Below are 23,044 nucleotides of genomic sequence, written 5' to 3'. Positions count from 1 at the left end.
AGCATGAGACGAAGCATAGCCATTTCAGATATTTAAGAAAAAGCTTTATTTGTGACTTATTAACAAAACACGTTACCAGATTGATGAAATTATAAGAGTCACTATCATCACCTTAACAATGATAAGCAGGTGTACAAAAGAAGTTCTCAACAGATCTGCACTGTCACAGTCGAAGGGCGCGCCCACCCACCCACCACCACACCCTGCGACTGACAAACATTCACTATACACAAGCAGAGAATACATCTACTTATTTTTTTTTATATTCTTTTACACATTTTTATTGTTTTTTTTTTTAACATTTTCCACTTTTTGTCTACTAAGCAAGGAATAGATATGGAGGGTGTGTAAATGATTTCACAAGAGTGTTCTGATCAATGCTAGGCGGCTTAACAAACGTGTATTGGTTGATCTGTTTCAGTCGTAAAAATGAATACCATAACACAACAGCATTATGTATATCATTTTAAACAGGATAGAAATCGGTTTTGATGAGGGGTTTGCCACATGGTATGTGGATGAATGCAGGTTGTGGTGTGTTTTGTCACTGCGGATCACAGGTATATGCACAGCAAAATGCATTTGCCAGTGGAAAAAAAAACGAAAAAAAAAAAAACATATATGTATATATTTATATATATAATCTGTATAGTTTCTGTTTCCTTTGCTTATAACATGCAAACAGCCACTTGGTGATCTGACAGCACAGACGGACACCAGGGGGATGGCAGGGAGGAAACATGTGCGTGGAGGGGTCAAACATGATAGTAGCAGCTGTATACGATGACTGTATCATGATCTATACAAGGAACTCGACAGTCTTCCTTACTACCCTCATCTACTCCAGATCAGGATTGAGAACAATGGAGCTAAATGATTCATTCACTTACAAATGGGTCAAAGCGGAGTGTTTCTTCTGAACACACGTGTCCTGGACAGTCACTTTGAATCTTGCTACTGCAACCTATGGTCATCATAAAAGGCTAACGTGAGTTGGTTAAGACTATAATAATAAGCTCCCGGGATTCATGAGTTTGAATCTTAAACATAGCTACGAACAGCAGCAGTTCAACCCTTCCCCAACTAGATGTCATTATGCTGGTGGATGAAGGTTTTGCCTTCTTCATCAAGATGTCTGGATCATTGTTGTTGAGTCTTAAGTCCTCAAGGACATGAGGATTCAAACCTGTTGTTCAGCATTCTCAGCAGACCTGTTAAAAGAGCAAGTCCAGGGCGAGATGAAGCCCATTGGGTGCTGAGTGGTGATGTCTGGAACTACAATCTAAAGGTGACTTCATGATGGCAGACAGTGAACTCAGTCTTCTACGAAGTTTTCCCAAAGCTACTTTCTCATAGGTGGTGTTTCTAGCTAAGTTTTGCTTCCAAACGTTTGACAGCTAATTCAAAATAGTTGTGCTCGATTCTGTTTGTCTCGCTTTTTTGAAGCCCAAAATGGCCGTAGCTTCGACTTGCTGATTGTTTCCTGAGCACATGCTCTTCTATTTATGGTCATCAACCAGACACTGATGTGTGAAGAAGTGCACACACTAGACTGTAAAAGAAGGTTTTCCAGTTGTGATATCTGAGGTCACCCTTCACGACTGATATTATTGCTTCACTGTTTCACTGTACTGTCCAGTCCTTTCGCTCTCCTTTGAACACACCCAGTGACGCCAACTGTAAAAACACCACACGCCCATGAATTCATCGGCTCATCACAACCCTGAAGAAATGAGTCAGACTATTTACAAGTGTGTAGTATTCCCACTTTTCTACTCCTCATCTGCGTGTCTCCAGCACAGGAGCACCCTTCTCCACTCTTTCAATAATGCATTCCATCTCCCATGAATTGAAAGAGTGTTTCCCAGCTTCAGAGTCAGCCACTGATGTCTTCCCACTCCAGCTGAGCAGCACTGCATGTTGTGAGTGGCCCGAGACCGCCCAGGTTAATCGGTTGTCACTAATGCCTCGGAAAGCGATAACCTCATCTTGCGCTGAGTAACAAATAAAACGGGTGGTATCACTTCACTCTCTGCGGCAACACTGTATATCAATCTCCTCCACTGCCTCATTGTATCCCGACAAACCCAATCTGAGCTTTTGCGGAAGCGTTCTCATGACACATGCCACCTCCCCTGCGGGACAGATGACAGAGCTGTCAACCATGAGCAACCACAGGAACATCTTAGGCAAGGCAAAGTTGAACCTAACAAAAGCTGTGTGGGTGTTGTATATGTCTCGATGTGCATCACTTTGTTACCACTGCACACTCCATCGACCCATCGGGACTAGAAAGATGCTGAATTTGAGAAATGGGGGACGAAACTGACGGAGGATGAGCAAATTCTACAAAGCACTGAAGCGGTTGAGGTGGTGGAGAACAACTACTTAACATTCAGAGACAGAAGTAGAAGGATCAGGCTCCAACAGAAATGAAGCGACAAGCAACGTTCCTGCTTTCCAGCCGTATAATACACTTCCATGTTAAGAACAGCATTGGCCTTCAGAGTGCATATCCTGTCAGTGTGTGTTATATACTGTATATGCCTGTGTGTGTGTGTAGAGATTATGTGTGCAAGCGTCAGACTGGCTGTGCTGATGCACAGCGGGATCGTGACCTCCATTGACCTGCGCCATATTCCAAGGTTGCATCAGCTGCATGTCGGTTCCCTAGTTACATCCACAGCAACCACAAACCCCAGACTTGCGCGTTGCCTAAATACAAGCCATAGCACCACAAAAATTCTTAAATAACAACTAAATGGTTAAGCAAGCAGTAAAGCGGGTGCAAATGATACGACGTCACACAATTGCACTCACTAACAGTAAATATATATATAGGTTTTTTTTCCTTTTATGCACATTGGTTGCAAAATCCATGCCAGGTTCAAATTAAAAAAAATGTTTTGGATGCTTTTAACTGTCATAAGATGAACGGGTGCCAATCATCGGTTTTGTTGGGCTTTGGATAAAAAAAGTAAAATAAAGAAGCTCAGAACTTTTTCTGTTTTGTTTTCATTGCTACGTTGACATGTTTCAGTCCTTCTTAATGTTATGTATCTATTTCTCAGGTTGGATTTTTGGGTGACTTTGTGCCTCATACTTAAACAGCTTTTTTTTTTGGTGCTATTCAAGCCAGACATGTCCAGTGGAATAGGTACCGTAACCAAAATAGGTAGCTGCGTTAAAAAATGACCAGCAATAATCCATAGAAAGGATTTAAAAACATCCAAAAAAGTTCACTTGACTGACAAACCTTGAAACCAATCGAGTCTAATACTGAGTCAGGGTCCCGCCTCTAAAAATCTTATAACTAGTAGTAGCCATAGAAATCCTCTCATTCTACACTTAATACAATCAAATTTTATTGTTTTGTTAAATAAACTAGCAGGTATGAAGCCACTACGTTATAACCTAACCTGGGAACAAACTTGCGCATAGTTGGTGCAACCCAGTACAGGGCTTGGCAATGTGCTGATACACTGAAACAGAGCTTTAAATGTCTCAGTCACCTCCCTCATCCAAAGGTGCTATTTTCCATTATTTATTTCCTTTTTTCATTTTTTTTTATAAAAAAAAAAGACCACATTGCTGAATTTCTACAAGGCCTCCTCAATATTGAAGACAAAAGTGTCGGTTGGTTTAGTTTGGCTTTCTCTGAAGAGCCGTAACACGGACAGGGCAGGGGTGGGCTGCATAAAGACCCAGACGATGGATCAGATACAAATCGGGTGTGTCTTGTATAAACCGTGTTGGTGGGGCAGTAAATCACAGAGGCGCTGGTCCTAACCAATAAAATACGTTCTGCTTGAATTTGGTCCAGCCTTTAAATGGAGTGCATTTGTTCACCGTTAACTTTTACAGGCCAACGTTATCAGCCAAATAAGCCAAGAACCGAATGATTTGTTGAGCAAGTTTGCGTGTTGTGGAGAGCCACGTCTGGTCGAATGAGGGCTTGGCCATGGCCACAATGTCTCTATGGTTCAAGAAGGCTCCCTCAGGTCTTACTATTACCATTTGGCTTCTTTGTCTGGCATTGGAACCGGGCTCTAATCATCACCGCTATCATCCTTCCCTTTATCCTTCTTGTCTTTCTTGTCCTTCTTCTTCTTCTTTTTCTTCTTTGCCTCCTCCTTCTTGCCGAAGCTGATGAAGTCGCCCTTGTCGTCGACGGGGCCGGGGTCGTGACGGATTGAGATGATGGCGGGGGATCCAGGGATGATGAACGCTTCAGGCGGGATTTCTCCAGGCTTCAGAGGCTGAGGAGGGCCGTAGCCTTGTGCTGCACCGTATCTGAAGTGCCAGCTGTTGCTGTTGACGCCAGCTCCGACTGGTGGGGAAAGCTCTCCTCCCCCATCACCATCTACAGAGACGGAGATAATGACTTTTAATATTGCCTTCAATGCAATGAATATCATCAGTATAAGCAGATCATTCGCTTAACACAAAGCAAGCAAAGCCAGCAATAACTGTATGGGTTAGTTGTGCTCTCACCACTCACCAGCAGGGGCAGACTATTCAAACAGTGCAGCCATGTTGAGGTTTCATGACACAGAGAGCACCTCTGTAAATCAGATCATAGTGTCATGAAACCTCATCCGTCTGTGACTAGTGACAGCTCATACAGTCAAAGAAGTTGTGCCTCGAAACCTATTTTCAGGCCTTTACTTTATTTTTTTATATGGTAAAAAATAAATAATGTATATTCTAGTAATAGGTTATTCATGGATGTGCTGTGCTCTATAGGGACGGGATGTTGCCTCAAGACTGGATTTGAAAATCTATGTTCCTGGCACGCTGAATGACAGCATCTTGAAATTATTTAACACAGAAAGATTGCTTTCGGAATGAAAAAAAAAAACTGACAAGTACGTGCTTTATATTCGGGATTGTTGTTTCATTCCTTTTTTTCAGTGCATCTTGTGTCAGACTATTTTACTTGACAAAGGAGATAATGCAGAAGTGAGTCAGTTGGAATATTTATAAAACAAGGTTCATGACTTGGACCTTCACATTTCTTTGACTCAGCTGCTGGCAGTGGTTTCCTCATGGCACTAACATGGCCTGATGTCAAACCCTTAACGCACGCATACAGCCGGACTATAAATAGAGCGATTATTATATAACCTGTAACGGAGACACAGGTACTGAGGTGAGAAGGTTAAACTCGCCAAAATGAAAGAGGAAGAGGACGTCAGACAAGACGGAGAGAGAGAGCTGAGCAGAGCGGGAGCGGCAGGAAGAAAGATGGGGGGTGGGCTTGCACTGCAGACACCGTGCTCTGAAGCCCACACCAGTTCCCTCCGCTGTGACCTACTTTCAGTGGAGATTTTATTTAGATGAAAAACGAGTCCCAGCATAAAAATTCTGTTTGATTTTGTTTTTCTTTGTAGGCTATTTTTCGCCAGCAATCATTTGAACTGCTCCAACTGGAAGCACAGTTTATAAATAAATAAATAAATAAAAATCACTCCCATTCTGTAAGAGCATGGCCCCACTGACTTTTGGCAATGACCTCAACACGTCTGAAGGTCATGCATGGATTTTTATTAGCTGTAGGACGCTGCCTATGTACAGCCTGAATCTAAGACCCTCTTAGCTTCTTCTGTGAGGAGCAATATAGGGAATATTACATTTTATTTTACCTGATGTTGGGGCGAATTCACACGTTCACCACAGCAAAGAGCATTAGTTTCATCGTGACAGAAAGAGAGGAGACATATGCATATTTCCCCCCGACTACAAAAATAGGCATCATAAATATATAATCGTCATATTCAGAATCAGGTTATGTCAAACTTGTTCCAGACAACTCGCCTTGGGTTTTATCCCAATTGCCTCTGAATCACTTCTTCATGCTATACCTTGTTTAATCTTGAAATTAGCAGATTTAGTTCTTTAATACTGTAATGCAAGCCAGTTGCTAAGGATTATGTCATATGCTGGGTTGGTATTAATCTGGGTATTAAAATGAGGACCAGAAGTTGGAATTTAAAACGAGTCCCATTCAAATGCCTTTGTTTTTTTAATGACATTTACACCTTCTTACACCTGATTTTTCTATAACCTGCTCTTAGTGTGCTGATTTTAAAGACAGTGTCAACAGTGTAACTGTAACCCTGTAATCATATAGCACAAAAATATGTCTGTCCCTTTGAAACAGGGTTTAAACTTCCAAAATATTAAACACTTGGACTGAGAACAAAGGCCATATTTTTTAAATTCTCAATCCTACAGCCCATTAACACAGACTATAATGGACTTTGGCACCTAAGACTGACACAAAAGTCAGCCGTCTGCGTTGCATGTCTACCTCCCTCTGCATACTGCCACATTTCCAGACATCAAAGGCAGCGCGTCTTGCACAAGAAAGATAGTGGATGAGGGTCCATGGTCTTTTCGCTCTAGACATTTTGTAACGCATCACTTCATATATAAAGCACCTCAAATGATCTTGGTGCAAACAAAGCCATATCAGGAGCTACACCAAGTAGCATGTAACAAGCCATGATCGTTGTGTAGGAGGAGAAACATTCGACTCCATTGAAACGCCTACACTCCCAGAAGCTTACCTCAGCATCAACATTGGACAAAAGACCCCTGGACGACAGTCGATACGTGGGGCCTGTGCAGTGAGAGTGTGCTGGGATTATCCATGACTGGCACGTCTTTAACAGGAAATATGACTGCAATATTTTCCTGTCATTTAACTATTAGAGGCTAAAGTAAGCATCATTTTTCCTGTGTCTGTGATACTCTGCCTCATAACACATGCTACTTGAGCTTGAGGTGCAGACACTTTCAGTTTGAGGCAACAAACAAAATGACTCTGGACGCAGATCATTTGTTTTCCGATGCTTCAAAAGTTTTAAAACATTTTCAAAAAGGTTATGTTTTCCCATAAAACCAATGCTACCAAAATTTATTAGGGACACTACGAAGATGTGCTTCAGCAAACGCATTGTACTAAATAAGTGGCAGTTGAGCAGGGAATTCAAAAGCATATATGGGTCACGACTACTCTACAAAATACCAGGTTGCCATACAATATAATTGTGTAATTGCTGGCTATGAAGAGCACCGCTGAATCTTATTAAGATTTATGCATAAGATGCTACGTAGGTTTCCATTCAACCTACTCTAGAACCTTTGTTTCTTCCTGTTGTAGGGTGTGCTGCATGAATATGAGGACCACTGATGCGACTCAAAGGATCTACTTTTCAGAGCAGAGATTGAATCCCTCCTCAGGTACTAATCCCCATTAAACACACGTGTGATGCGGGAGATATTAATATGATCAATGTTAATAATGGTCCGGTCAGGTCACTGCAAGGAGGGCTGGGCACAGCACCTGTGTCTTTGGTATTAGCTCATATTTCACAGCAAGAAAGGGATTATGATGCGGCTGCAGCTAAGCAGGTCAGAATGGCTCCTTGTGAAGAGGTTGCCATGGCACCTGGTGCGTGTGGGTGTTTGAAGCCTCAAATTGTAACCGGATGTCCTACATTTAAAATAGGCACTGTTATTTTCCGCTTTGTTCATTCAAAACCGAATCCCTGCGATGGGATGTTGCAGGAGCACATAGCCGACAGCTGTGTGCTGCAGTTGTGCGGTTGTTCATTACATCAGACGTCTGTCGTTTCCCCTCCGTGCAATGGTGTGTTTATTTTCCCTGCTTCATACTTTCTTCCTACCTGTCCTTGTCACGTCCCCTTCTCTCGCCTGCACCCCATTCGCTGTCTCCAAGGCTTCCATTCAGAGATACGACCGGTTGCCTTGGAAACTGCTTTTGCCCACTCCCTGCTGATAGAGGGTGCGGCTGCTGCAGCAGTCTCTCCGTTAGACAGTGTTGCTAGGCAACAGGTCGCACTGCGTTCCCTAGCAACAACACCACTGCAGGAACTTGCCAATCCTCTTAACCTTTCTCATTCTCCATCCCCCCACACCTCTGTTCCCCCTGCACCCCCTCATTTCCAAAAACATTTCTGGGGGTGTATTTCTTGCTAATCTCAGCCTGCCACTGTAGCGTGAGACAAATGTCTCCTCCTCTGTGACACGGGTCACTCACAAAAACACAGTACGGCGGGTGCAGCAATTTGGATTCACGACAGCGTGACTTGATCATGATAACAAACGCGGTGCGGGAAATATGTTGCGCGAAAAGCTCTATATTTTAATGCACATAAGAGGATCAACCTGCGAGCCGGAGCGCATCTCTGCCTCCGAGCTGAACCACTCGGAACAAATTATTCCCATCGCATCATCATATTCCTGACTCGTCTGCAGCACACCAAGAACTCTTCCAAAGATAACGCTTCCAACACCTGAGAGGGAGGCTTGAAAAAAAGGCAACCGCCATTATCCATTTTCTAAAATATACTCACTGCAAGTGACAGTGAGACACTTTGAGACTTGGTGAGCCTCTGCCTCTGTTGCTCAGCTTCACACTGAGCTCTCCACCTAACTCTTCCAGCACGGCAGAAAATCAATGACCTGGAGCTGGGTCTGACGGAGGGAAGGCACAGCTCTGGGTGTGCCGAGAGCAGTGTGGAAAGCTGAAAGTCAGACAACCAAATCTTCCCCAGCGTTTTGTCGTGTGATCATACGTAATTACAGTCTTGAGAATGCATCTTTCATGTCAATGACAGCAGCTGTCGCTGAGGCGAGACGTGTTTATTCTCGCCGCCCACCGGGGGCAAATGTCTGTGGAACCAAAACACAGATTTGTGCTTTGTTTTTGTTGAAGGAACCTGCTTTGATGATGGCTGTCAGACTGTGAACTTTACATACACAGACTCACATTTGCTAATTGACTGAGCGACTCATAGTCATGACGAAGTGTTTCGACACAATGACACTGTGCTGACACTGTGTTGATACTGCGTCACTAAATACTGACACCTGCTGGACATTAGAAATCCCTCCAGGCAACCTACGTTACAGAATGAATTTACACTGATTCGACGACCTACTGTGCATAATAATATCATTTAAGTCTTTGCATTCATTATTATTCCATGTCTTTAAATCATGTGAACACGTATCACAATGTGAAAAAAACTGAAAATGAGGTTTTCCAATATTTTTAAATTTTCTAAATTAAAATATACCTTGAAATGAATTTGAATTTGAATGGAACAAGACAAGTCTAAAATCTGAGACAAACCATCTAGCACCCAATACCAGCTGTACTGTAAAAAAAAGAGATTTACTTGTCATATACCACAAAACGCTCAACATATTGACATTGACATTAGAGGTTGTTATTCAAGGCATTCAATTATAATGTGTATCAACAAAACCTTTGAGATTGGTTTTCATTGACGCACTTTTCTGGGATAGTTTAGTAATATAGGACTGAGAGAAATTCAGTGATAAAGGGGTGCACAACATAAATGTTGTACTTGTTAGGATGGAGTACAGAGTCTAAATAAGGATGGCAGATGGACATACAGCTGTGGAAAAAGTGACAGGTCAAATCCGCCTTCTTCCCTTTCAATTTCCAGTCTACTCCCCCTTCTCAAACCTATATTATGAATGAATGCAGCGACAATTGATTTCCTCAGGTGGGAGCACTCTTCATCCCCATAGACACCAGAGAGCTCAGGTATTCTCCGAAGAGATCACTGTGTGGAACACCAGTGTGCTCAAGGGTCTAGAAAATTACCCACAACAGAGGATCTCCAACCACACACAGCTGTCACAGGGCCGTGAGGCAGCCATGATGTTGAATGGCCTCTGAGAGGTGGATGAGCCATCACTTCTGTTCTCCAGCCAATAGCATTGATATTTAAATCATGACTTGCTTGACTTTGTGGCCTCATGTCAAACATTCTGACGACACCCCAAGTACACCATGCCTTCACACGCCTGTAAATCCCCTCTTAAATGCATTTTCATTCATTCTTTAATAACTACAGTGAATGCATGTGATATCATTTGGCTTTGAATATGTGTCACGCCAACAAACATCATGTTCCTACAGCAGAATGAGACATCAAGTTCATCCACAGGTGAAATGATTCGCCAAGAACAACAGGGAAGCAGAGCCTCAGCCAGTGTCAGATTGGGGTCACCAGGTCACTGGGTTGTGTGCAGAGCCATGAGCTTTGCCTTCGAATGTTTATCATCAGCTATTGTGGGGAACATTCTATCTCAACAGAATATCAATTTATCATAAGTAAATAAATATTTCAGATAAACTGACAAACAATTTTGTCACCCCTGAAGTGTGCCCAGTTTTGAATGCCAACCTAATTCATTTCAACAATATTATCTTCAATTATATGTTTCTCCTAATGCAACTAATGCTAATAAATGGAGTATATTTCTCACTATTACAAGGGTCAGTTGTCCTTACTAAAACAATCATTGTGAAATAAAAGGATTAAAGAATTGCGCACACACTATAGATCTTTGCATGAAAAGTAAAGAGACAGTTCTGACACCTGACATCAACTGCCACCTTTCAAATGGAGATTTACATGATACAAGTTAGATACAATAACGATAGCAGTATTGTCTGTAGTGGTTGTTTTTACTTCTGTGGTGAACACATGACCTGCATTAGAAAGAAGAAAGGGCAAATGTTGTATTTTGATGACCCTCCTACTAATGCCCCCCAGAAGCACCCGGGGGGTTTTGTCACCCGACACGCTGACTGCTTGACATTAACTCACCCGCAGCGCTGGACACAGTGGGCCAATTCTGGACCAGCATGCCCTGGGCTCCCTGCATCACAGACGCCTCCTCCATGTGGACTGAACTGCAAGGCAGCACAGATGCATGAGTTAGACACCAGAAGTCACACACATCAGTTGCTGTTTACGCTTACACACATTTGTTGCTATGCAGTAAAATGTCCTTGGACGGTACAATTCTTTCACTTTCAGTTGCTTGGAAACTAGCTGTTCATAGCAACCAAATGCTAAACTCCAAAATCTTAGGGAAAGTTGTAGGAATGCTACTGCTATGGAGTAATAACTTGGAAAAGAGTAGGGGGAGTGTTTGCTACACGGTGCACTTACAGTCCTAAACATTCTAGATTCACACAGTCCTTTAAGTTCATTACTAGTCATTCACAAATGGATCCACTTGTTGAGTTCTCCTTTCCAGGCTTATTCATTAAGTCAGCGTTTTTCAACAGACGTGCCGGTGTGAGAGACTGTCAGGTGCGCCGTAGGAAATGATCCACTTTCACCTAATATTGTCAAAGGTGGGTTGAAATGAAGACATGTATCATGAACAACTAGAATGCATTGTCGATCGAACGTAAGGAGGTTACGTGGATTCGGTCACATTCTTTCTATAGACCATAGATCTATGCCGGACGCTCCTCTTCCCACACACTCACAGTGAAGAAGCCAGTCAGATGGACAAGTTTGAGCTGTTGTGAAACCTGGTGAGCCTCTTACTTGACCACACACCTTCACGACAGAATAATGGTAGTGGGAATTGTGTAGGAATCTTTCATTCAATGAACATGATGATGCCACACAAGTGAGTTCCGCTTTTAGTTCCATCTATCATACAGTTAAAACATGGAATTGGGACATTTATGATTCGTATGAGAATCGTTCACTTGTGACCCTTAGCGGCAATGTCTGTGGCCAAATGTGAGCATTCACATATGGCATTTGGTGGGTGTCTACTCAACTCAGAAACGTGATTTGTGTTTCTGACAGAATGAACTGAGTCTGCACAAGCAGATCTGTGGAAACCTGTAGGCCTAATTTATACAGACAAAACAAACCATCACCTTAGACAGCAACTTTCCTCAGTAAATGAATCATGGACATAACGCAGCTACAATATTTCTGCCTCATGACATGCACAGTTGGTGATGCTCAGTTCATTCAAACATATGGATCCTTATTGGCTGAACAAAGCGTCCATCTGAACGTATGCTGCATGCGGTGACTGAACACTGCCCTTCCCATTTTGCTCCTTGTTGCTAGGGAGTTTTGTGCCGGCAGATGGAAGACATTTAAAACACGCTTCACAGAATTGATTCTGGACACATTTTGTATGCAGACACAATGACATTTATATCACCTAGTGCTAATGCACTCCTCGCCAAGCAATATTCATCCCTGACAGGGAGATTTAACCCGTTCAGAGTGTATTGGCTCAGGAATCCTTTTGCGGCAACTTCCCAGCTGCTCAGTGCCTTGCTCCCTCACGAACCAGTCTTTGTATGTGGAGTCTGGTTGAAGCTGAGGGCTGACTTTGGTTAAAATTCAGGTTTTTAAATGAATTTTCAACACAAGAAACTATGAATTGTGATTTGGACTGGACTGTTCAGTTCATCTCTCACAGTACATTTGCTTTAATAAACTGATTTAATCACATCCAAAAATGTTAATGCACGTTTCTGTCTGGAGTTTAGTGAAGTGAACATTTCTTCCCAATTCATGTTTTCCTTTATGGATCTCACACATTGGGGTTGACCCTTGACCTTTGCTGCTCAGCAGGTTCTGATCACTTCCAGCTCTCACAGCAGGACACACAAGTCTCATGCCATTATTGCATTCTGTCTCGGACTATGTCAATGTACAGTACATCCACTCCATGAATTGAACAAATGCACGTGACTCCTTTTATTGACAACTACACAAAATGTGTCAACACAACAACGTTCCAACTCGCCAAATTTAACACACTTGCTGCTCCTGACTCTAACCGGGACGTTGGACCTCTTAAGCAAACTCCTATAATATATATCCTATAATATAAGTACAGAATCTGCATAATACTGTTAAGTTCCAGATATAACACAACTAGCATGCTCATGTTGTTTTTAAACACCTCAATTGTGAGAGTTTCACTCTGACTTGTCCATACATCACGGTGTTTATATCAGACCCAATAACATTTCTGTAAACACATCTCTGATCGATTCTCATGAACTACTGACTCGTGTTTCGCAGAAAATTCTCAGCGTAGTGACTATTTATTTGGTCTTCTTTGTTAATATTGTTTATTTTCTCATTTCTCTGCACTATGTTGACAACTCTGTTCCGGTCAGTGGAAGAGGGAGGTGGTGCTCCATGCTGCTATCTAGTTGGCTTCCATGCTTGTATTAGATCAAAATAGTCTCAGTTTGAGAACAGCTCCTCCATCTGCTGTTTGCATCACGGACACAGGCCCTTTCCCCAGCCGAGATGCGTATTCTAGTATTGTATTTATTATTGTCATTGTATTGCAACTTTTATTTGCGTCACTTCAGGAGACTGATGGCTGATATCCATTTAATAATGTCTTAAGTTAACCACATATCCCTAAAAAGCCTTTGACAATCCGCTATCACAAATTCTGACCAGACAAATCGTACAGCTGCAGTCTTGAGCAAAACATTTGCTGTCATAATTCAGACATTTTTTGTGCTTAATTTCTGTTTTCATGAGTCAAACACCACTCAATGATGCCATTTTAGTGCTGTCCTTGGTCCTGCTTTGTGCAGCATCACGTGCTTGTGACTCTCCAAACTACCCTTGAGGTAAATGAGGAACCATGCACTCTGATTTAAGTGTGTAAATGCACATTGCTACGGCCCTCTTTATTGCTGAGACATAGCATCCTCAGTCACAACAACAAAAGACGAAGGTGCTTTAACTCCTCCGGGGAAAAAAACGAAGACAACTACAGCTAGGGATAAGATGGCAGTAGCTACTTGTTTATGTAAGTTTATGTTGCCGTTCCTCTTGGAGGAATTTGGCACCAAACCTTTTACCACTCCTCCGTTCCACTACTACCTGGACAAGGGGCATGTGCTAAGTGCATATTGACAAGATAGTACATGCCATCTTTACTATTGAGTGAGCTGTCCTGCCCTCCACGCTAAAGTCTCAGTGGCGCCAGTAGAGAATAAGGAGAAACCAGTGAAATATTTACGGCATCATGGCTCAGAGAAGACAATTCAACTGGATCTGTATCATAGCTCATCGCTTTCCCCCAAGAACAAGAGGTCAATACATAGGACATAATGCCATGAATAGAAATATAAGCGCCGCCTTCTATGTTATTGATTTCTTTTATCATCAAAGAAGATATAGAGGTGGTTGTACATCAAGACCCTGCCTGGCTGGACCCTCTGCAATGCAGCAACCCTCAGCGCCTCATATCTCAAACAGCAACTCACTGCTGGTGTAGAGATTTATCCTGAATGCTAAATGGTATCTATTTCTCCAAACATTACACAAGAGACCATGCGTGTTAACGTGCGCCGCTGTAACACATATCAGACAGGAGTATAGGCTACACCCTAAAAATAGGTCAGGGATAATGTTGGTGTGACATATAAAGCGTGAGAGACTGCAAGGAGCCGGAGTTCTGCTTAATATGAACGTCTCGCTCGTCGAGCCTTACAGGCACTGCCATTTTGGAGATGACAGTGGTAAATTAGTGTGATGGTTTATACTAATCCATGTCATGTTGGATGTTACTCAGGCTCCACGACATCATAAAGCTCCCACAGCATGCAAATGAGAACTAATGTCTACATGAACTTTGACTGAGCAGCTGACCCCACAAACAAGGGACTCAAGGGACTATGAGAAGCCCAATGATGACACGCAAAACTTCAGCTCATAACAAATAAAGCAAGGATTTTCACATCAGTAATTTAAGCATTTTTGTCTCTACACTGCCCAAATACAATTCAGCTGGTTTTTGGATGTGTGTAGAATGACGTACCATATGAGCCATGGAGGCAAAGTGGGGTTCTGCACCATGCATTTGGATGTCAATAGTAGCTTCATGATCTTGGTTAACATGAATCAAATACTGAAAAGTCAAAGTTTTAAAGTTTTACAGTATGGATAACAAACATTCCTCAGAAACAGTACTAAAAGTATTTGGCCTTATATAACAGTTTTTTTTTTTTATCAGAACATATGGAAGCAGAGATATTGATCATTTTAGGAATATTCCAAGATTTCGTACAAAAGTCTTGAAATGACTATTTTACAAATACATCAAGAGTTGAACCCACAAAAATAGTTTGTATTTCTGGGTTACAAATGCTGAAATTTCTAGAAAACAAGACACTCAACTGCAATGGTGCTTCCACTTTCTATTATTTGTAGAACAGGATGAGTTTTAAAATCACTATTATGAGCCTTTCTTTATCACAATAACAACCTGATTATGACCATAAATGTATGTATTTTCAATGATCTAAACAAGCATTTTGACATGTGGTGCTACACAAGGCAACTGTAGTTTTATTTTACTTATTTATATATTTACTTTTAAGACAAGATTCCATATTCTGCTGCAACTACTCCATTAATTTTGTCTTCACCGCAATATGGCTCTTCTTCAGTGCGGTTTATTTAGGTGGGATGCATTCCATGAGGAAATAAGTGCACGCACTCACAAGCAATGCCCATCATCTTCAGACAAAATTGTATAAAGACACAGGAGGACATGCAGGGCAGTGATAGGAGCGCACGATGCATGTGCGCATCAGATAATCTGGCAAAGGTCACAGTCAGCTCATTTGTCCTTCATGCTTCCTGCTTAAAGACTTCAGCGGGGGACGTGCTGCTCAGAATGTAGATGGCCTATATAGGATTACACTGCAGAGGAGGTACGTCGTGCATTCGCTGATGAGAATTGTGTGAGGCTTAAACACAGTGGAAGGAGTGGGCCATGGGGTTCAAACAGATGCAGCGGGTCCTCTGGCACTTGCTTCTTCCAGTGGATCCGCTGGATGATTTATTGCACGATATGATGTCTTATCTTTGAACAAGTTCATTTTGAGTACTAAGGAAGTTAAAGGACACAGTCAATTACAATCCATTCAACTACAGCCTCGTATGAGGGATGTTTGTCACAGGCACAACAAACAACTCTTAACAGGAAACATAACATATTTCTACAATAACAAGGTGAAGTTTGCTAATGTGACCCCATGCAGCTCATAGGGGAACAAGGCCTTGCTGAGGTTCTGACGGTTCTGGAACTGATGCTGTTCTTAAGTGGGTAAATGACACACCAGCACTGTGGCACTGACATTGTGAAAGTGTTTGTTGAGACAGAGAAGACGATTCTGTTAAAGGCGACCGCATGTGAGTGTGTATTGGCCAATGTATTTTGCAGACATGAAAGTCGAATAAGACACGCCCACCGATGGTGTCACAGTTCGCAAGCTCAAACCAGCATATTTGGGTTCCAGACATGACCAATTTTTCTCGTCTGGAACCAGAACACGGTCTTGAAAAGGTCCGATTGGCTTCAAGAAATAAGCTGGTGAAGTTCAGATTCTTCAAAGGGATCTGATACTTTTCAAGCTTTTCTGTCGTGGACCGACGGACAGGGAGGTGGCAACGTTACCAGTTATGCCATTTCAAGTGCCCCAAGTGGTGGAGTTTAAGTATCTCGGGGTCTTGTTCTCGAGTGAGGGAAAAGGGGAGCGTGAGATTGATAAACGGGGTGGTGCAGAGGCAGCAGTGATGCGGTCGCTGTATCGGACCGTCGTGGTGAAGAGGGAGCTGAGTCACAAGACGAAGCTCTCGATTTACCGATCGATCTACGTTCCCACCCTCAACCGATGAGATCGCGGATACAAGCGGCTGAGATGAGTTTCCTCTGCTGGGTGGCTGGGCGCACCCTTAGAGATAGGGTGAGGAGTTCGGTCATCCGGGAGGAGCTTGGGGTGGAGCCGATCCTCCACATCGAGAGGAACCAGCTGAGCTAGCTTGGGCATCTGATCCGGATGCCCCCTGGACGCCTCCCTGGGGAGGTGGTCCGGGCATGTCCTACCGGGAGGAGACCCCGGGGAAGACCCAGGACTCGCTGGAGAGATTATGTCTCTGGTCTGGCCTGGGAACGCCTCGGGATCCCCCCGGGGAGAGCTGGAAGAGGTTTGTGCGGATCGGGAAGTTTGGGCTTCCTTGCTCCGAATGCTGCCTCTGCGACCCGACCCCGGATAAGCAGCAGAAGAAGGTGAAGGTGAAGGCCATTTCAAGTTGTGCCTTGCTTCAATTCAAATGTCAGTGAGACTAAGAAACCTATGTGAGCCCTTGGGCAAGGCTGCTAGGCTACATTTGATATTCTCTAAATCTAAATGCTAAATGACATAATGAAATCACTTCCATTTTTGTAGTAATACGGGTCTAAAATATTGTTGTTCAACCACCTTTGATGCATTATTGGTTGTCATATAAAGCAAAGGATTGGAGAGAGATTGCCTTGAGTTTGTGAGTTGGCATTTTTATTGTAAAATGTAGAATCTGCTTTGCTCACGGCCATCAGAGTAACACTGCTACATTGAGAGGTGGGTGCCGACATGACAAGTGGGATGACAGGGTGAGGCATTAAAAGGATCATCATAACATTACCAAAGGCTTCAAGATGAAAAGTGCTTACCTCTGCACGCCGGCCCTCAACGATGCAGAATATCGCCAGTCAGCATTCGGGGCTTTTGGCTGAGCGAGCGAGGGGTGAGTGGAAAAACAGATAATGGGAAGGGAGAGAGAGGAGAAAAAGTTTAGTTTGATCTCAACCGTCCAGAGTGAGCTGGACCACAGCTTCATCAATGAATCATGATCCACAGCCCATGGATGAGTTCAAAGCGTTCACTGCAGCCGTGTCCCCCGCTGCAATCACACATCCATATTGATATCCCACACAAAACCCAGAGCCGGCTGCAACCCACAATGAGTTTTTGAACTCACAAGCTCAATATGTTTAAAGCTAGCTAGAGTCCAAGGTGTGAATCCAGCCTGTGATGTGTGTGGTCAGAGGCGCATGAGGGTGTGCACCTCCTGAAACAAAGTGCTTTAAATTCCCAGCAGCCCTATTAATGCAATAAGTGGGAGGCATCACCCACCACCAGAGCATCTGGACAATACTGGGCTCATGCGATGGCTAAGCTCCCTGAGGTATTACATGCATGATGCAGTGGCAGCTCAAGAAACTGGACACCAACAGGATATTGTAATAAGTAGGGACGACAGCTGGTGGTCATGGTTTGTCTTTCTTATTCAAGAGCCTATGTCACCGGTATGTTTCAACCGAATGGTCGGTACCTGGATGCAGCTCGGAATGGGTTGGAATAATCTGATGTAAATTCCATTGAAATAGATGGCGCTCAGGCAAAAAACAGCAAAAAGGTCTGTTCTGAGTCTGATCCAGACTTATTGCCAAAGACTCCAGTGTCACCGGTCACTGGTCTGGGCCGTGCCCATGTCGAGGGTTGTTCAGAAGCTGAGTGTGGTAGGAACCCTTGGTGTTGTCATGATGGATCTGACCGCAGCCGCCAAACTTTTCCACTTTAGAGCACGGTCTCAGTCGGCTCCGATGCTGGTGCCGTGTGAACTGACGGAATTATTATATGTTGGTTTAACATTGTTTTTTAATAGTATTTGTGAGTAATTTCTGGGTTCAAGCAGTAGTAAGCTTATACTATATTGATTGAAAAATGTTATAAATGAAAGAGTTTACAGTTCATCGAAGTTCCACAGGCTCATTGAACATGTTTCTAAATTCCTCCTGGCATTTTCACAAACACATCCACATTTTAATAAGCTTTTTTTTTTTTTTTTTTTAGGAAAGCATTACTCATGCATGGCCCTAACTTATTTTCCTCATGAGTAACTGTGGTCCACAAGCTTCATACGAGGATGAACATCAGGGTTTCTGCTGAAATGATTCATCATCAACAACAGATAACAAAGCTCCTCAGACAGTCGCTAGGTTACAGACACAAAGACAGCACATTATGTTCTATGGTTGAATTCATTGGGGAGCATTTCCTGCTGGTGGACCCGGCCTCTTGGACCAAATCTAATTTGTGGCGCTGAGGAACAGAAGCTGGAAGTTAATCTGATCTCCCCTGCTACACTTGTCTCCTATTTCTTTATTCATAACTAATGCTCCAGCGACTGGCACTTTTACAGAGCCCTAGAATGCCAACCCCGGTTTGCCAACACAGAGGGGTAAATTCAAACCATCAACCCAAGGTCATTGGAAATGCAGATCTCGAAGCAATGTCCTTTGTACCAGTTCATGAACATTTCAAGCTCACATAGATGTATAATGTATGTAGAAGCATGGCAGGCAGACTCTTAAATGGAGGTAGTTAAAAATGAAATACTTCAACACGCATTGCTTTTTAAAGTAGCTGATATTCCATTTGACAAGTGGAATTCATTATATATACTTGGCATTGTAATTCCAGTATTATAATCTGAGTGATACTGAACTTCATGCCTTTGCTTGACCGTACAAACACATCAGCCCGACCGATTGAATCTTTCCAAGCACTTGCGTGATGGCCCCTAACAGGTCAATTAACCCAGACTGCCTCATTGCAACTATCAGTCTTACTCACACAAGCACAGAGTTCAGACCCACTTGCTCAGAGAGGTGCAGTAGTGAGGACTGCACAACCCCCTCTTGGAGGCGCTGCGGTGACAGCCTCACACTGAAACACAAATCTCTGAATCATCAGAAATAACACGGGGCTGTGGCAAAGCATCAGAACTGACACTAATGCAGTGTGAGTGCTGAGCTGGACCGCGCTGGAACTGAATAAAGCGATTGAAGCATGGAGGGATTCAATTTCTTACTACAGGAGAGCGATATGAAGTGAGGGCAGTCACGGAAGCTAGATGAAGATGAACACCAGTGACCTTAGATGAAAAGAACTTAGAGGACAGTTAGCATGGATATAACTTTGACTCACCTCTGGGCAGATTTGAAGCGAAGCATCAGGCATACTGAGTCTGCGTACAAATCCACTTCCACTGGTGAAGAAACGGTCGGCGCCGCTGCCCCACGTGCCGCTTATAGGACGTCCTGTATTATAGAACATAAAGGTGTCGCTGCCCGAGGTGGCCGTCAAGCAGGTCTTGTAGCAGTATGTCTTTGTGAGGGAGCCATTCCCACGAACCTCAATATAGTGAGGCTCCACTTTAAGGTCTCTTCTAAGAACCACATTGTTGTTGGGTTGTCCAGCAGCGCCACCCGGACCCATACCACCAGCACTTACACTGTTACTACCACCATCTGGAGGGGGCTTCTGTGACCCACAGCAAGGGGAGCAGGACCCTGGTTGAGTGCAGTAGGCGTGACAGCGGACGATGGCCAGCACTACCACGGTGACCAAGAACACAAAAGTGGTGGCGCTCAAAGCCACGATCAAATAGAGAGTCACGTTGGAGAAGAGAAGGGTACTGTGAGGTCGGATGATTCTCTTCGGGTCAGGGACGACTTTGGGGGGTATCTCCATGACGGCCACGTTGATCGTGGCTGTGGAGGAAAGGGCAGGCATGCCATGGTCTTTCACCAAGATGGTCAGCGCGAAGGAGGTGGAGTTGTCCTCAAGGATCCTGCGTGTGGTTCTGATCTCGCCCGTGTGCTCGTGCACCTTAAACAAGTCCATGTCGGTGGATGACTCCAGCATATACACCAACCAGGCATTTGGACCAGCATCTGCATCATATGCCACAACTTTGGTCACCAAGGCACCAGGATCGGCATTTTTCTGAACCGTCTCCAGGGAGCGCGTGCCATTACCCGGAGGGTTGACTATCAGCGGTGCGTGGTCATTCTGATCCATAATGTAGATGTAGACGGTAGCCACACGGCTGAGTGGGGGGATGCCCCCATCTTGGGCTTTGACCTGGAAGTGAAACTCTCTAAGTGACTCATAATCAAAAGCGCGCAGGGCATAAGCCTCTCCAGTATCAGCCTTCACAGACACATAGGAGGTGACAGGGATGCCATGGTTGTTGTCATTGAGCACTGTGTAGGTGATGCGAGCGTTCTCCTTAATGTCCGCATCTTGAGCTTTCACAGTACACAAGGATGCGCCCGGGGCGTTGTTCTCCGTCACGTAGACAGTGTAGGAAGTTTGCTCAAACCGTGGCGGGTTGTCATTAACGTCAGCCACATCTACCTGGATGGTCTTCTGAGAGGAAAGAGGTGGGTTCCCTCCATCGGTGGCACTGAGAGTGACATTGTAGGCATCAGTGGTCTCACGGTCCAGGAAGGCTGAGGTAACCAAGGTGTAGTAGTTTCTGAATGACTTGATCTTGAATGGAAGGCCTGCTGGGATCTCCAAGCTCACCTGCTTGTTCGCACCGGAGTCCCGATCGGTAACACTAATGAGGGCCACGACTGTGTCGGCGCGGGCGTCTTCCCTGACTGGGCTCGACAGGGATGACAGCACTATCTGAGGCACGTTGTCATTCACATCCACCACCTCCACAACAACCTTACAGTGTGCTGCCACAGCCCCAGGGCCTTTGTCCATGGCTTGAATGTACATCTCATAAGAGTTGGTCTCCTCATAGTCCACGTTGCTCCTCACTCTGATTTCTCCAGTGTTTGTGTCCATGCTGAACATCTGCCTCACCCTCTCGGGGGTGTAGCTGCTGAAAGAGTAATACACCTCGGCGTTTGTTCCCTCATCAAGGTCAGTGGCGTTCAGTTTGATCACCAGGGTGTCTTTGGGCGAATTCTCCAGCAGCTTCACCTTGTACACCGACTCTTTAAACTTGGGAATGTTGTCATTGGAGTCCAGAACGCGTACATTGATAGTGGCGGTGCCTGTTCTCTCCGGTGTCCCACCATCCAGAGCACTTAGAATTAGCTGATGGTAAGGCGTCTGCTCACGATCCAGGGGCTTTTTGAGCACAAGCTCGATGTGCTTACTGTTGACGGAGGGTTTGTTGGAAACCAGCGCGAAATGGTCATTTGTGCTCAGCTGATAAATACGAACCGCATTGGTCCCAATATCGTGGTCCTCAGCGTAGTCTATCGGGTAACGTGACCCTGGCAACGCAGACTCCGTGATCTCCACCTGGTACTCTTCTTTGGGGAACTGCGGTGCATTGTCATTGGCGTCCTCAATCTCCACCTCCACATGGTGCACCTCCTTTGGGTTCTCCACCGTCACCTCCAGATTAATCAGGCAGCTGCTGGACAGGTCACACATCGCCTCCCTGTCGATCCTCTCATTGACAAGCAGCTTCCCATTTTTGGGATTGACAATCACGTAGCGTTTGCCGCTGGTGGAGGTGATCTTGATCTTCCGTGTGGCCAGGTTCTGAACAGCCAGCCCCAGGTCCTGCGCCACATCGCCGACCAGTGCCCCATTTTCCAGTTCTTCACTTATAGTGTACCGCAACTGTCCATACGAAAGGCCACAAAATAAGCAAAATATCACAAAACAAAAAGGCACGTTGCTCCCTGTCCGGTTGCATATCCCCGCCACAGCCATCGCAAGTTCACAGGATCCGCAGACGGATTAAACGCAGCCTTCCGCCTCTTTAGCTTGCAGTATCTCGCATTCCAGCACCTCATTCAGGTGGGCTAATGGGTGTCCGGGCGGGTGAAACAGCAGCGGCTCATCCATGCTGTGACCCGGTGGAGGTGAATCCTCTCCAACGCACCCATTTTCCTTTGTCCGTGATGCGCCTTTTTTTGTCTCCAATGCGCGCTGCTGACGGGTGTGTTTCTGTGCCTCCGGAGCTGTGACATCCATCAAGCGCGCACCACTGCACCCATAACATCGACAATCCAGCTCGAACCCTTCAAAATAAAAGCAGCCCTCATTTTTAAAACAACAACACCCCTTGCTTTTTAATAAAAGCGAGATACAGCCCAAATATAAACCTCACGTTTGTTTGTCGCTTACTATATTAAATATGCGATGATTTTAACGGTAGTCTAAAAATTTAAATTGGACATCGTTGTTTTATCAAAAGTAAACACAATAATGTTTGATTTATGGATAATGCTGCGCAGTTTGAAATGTATATTCCAAACAATGCGTGTTTTTGTTTCATGTTCGGGTGTCTTCTATATGCCCAACCGGAAGTGAAGCTCTAAAAATGCGTGTTTTTACACCATCCACCATCGCGCACACCCAGACTCCTCTCCTCCGCGGTGGCGCAGCTTCCCTCCTCCTTCTCCACCCTTTTCTCTCCTCTCTCTCCGCGTCCATCGCATATTCAAGTCTCAATGTGTTGACCAAATGTTTCATTGCTCAATACATCATTCCAATTATTTAACTAATTCATCATTTACG

General features: G+C 44.2%; 1 protein-coding gene across 1 annotated transcript; it reads right to left on the bottom strand.

Annotated features, from left to right (window-relative positions):
- Positions 1-22: 22 nt before the first annotated feature.
- Positions 23-22,491, bottom strand: pcdh2ac (protocadherin 2 alpha c). Its single transcript, XM_053846229.1, has 4 exons — positions 19,694-22,491; positions 17,374-17,432; positions 10,680-10,765; positions 23-4,363 (listed from the first exon to the last, which is right to left on the bottom strand). The coding sequence occupies exons 1-4, from the start codon at positions 22,232-22,234 to the stop codon at positions 4,050-4,052; spliced, it is 3,000 nt and encodes a 999-aa protein (XP_053702204.1). The 5' UTR covers positions 22,235-22,491; the 3' UTR covers positions 23-4,049.
- Between the last annotated feature and the right edge of the window lie 553 nt (positions 22,492-23,044).

The sequence above is a fragment of the Synchiropus splendidus genome, chromosome 17 (assembly GCF_027744825.2).
Source record: "Synchiropus splendidus isolate RoL2022-P1 chromosome 17, RoL_Sspl_1.0, whole genome shotgun sequence".
Lineage (NCBI taxonomy): Eukaryota > Metazoa > Chordata > Actinopteri > Syngnathiformes > Callionymidae > Synchiropus > Synchiropus splendidus.
The sequence above is the reverse complement of the archived record's forward strand: the minus strand, read 5'-3'. Positions and strand labels throughout refer to the sequence as shown.

What these genes read in the sequence shown, in the direction of transcription:
- pcdh2ac (XM_053846229.1), bottom strand. Translation starts at nt 22,234, where the DNA reads ATGGCTGTGGCGGGGATATGCAACCGGACAGGGAGCAACGTGCCTTTT. An exon ending in CGCTTCAAATCTGCCCAGAG is followed by an intron (nt 17,433 to 19,693) that starts GTGAGTCAAAGT and finishes TCGCTCGCTCAG; the next exon opens with CCAAAAGCCCCGAATGCTGA. An exon ending in CACTGTGTCCAGCGCTGCGG is followed by an intron (nt 4,364 to 10,679) that starts GTGAGTTAATGT and finishes CCGTCTCTGTAG; the next exon opens with ATGGTGATGGGGGAGGAGAG.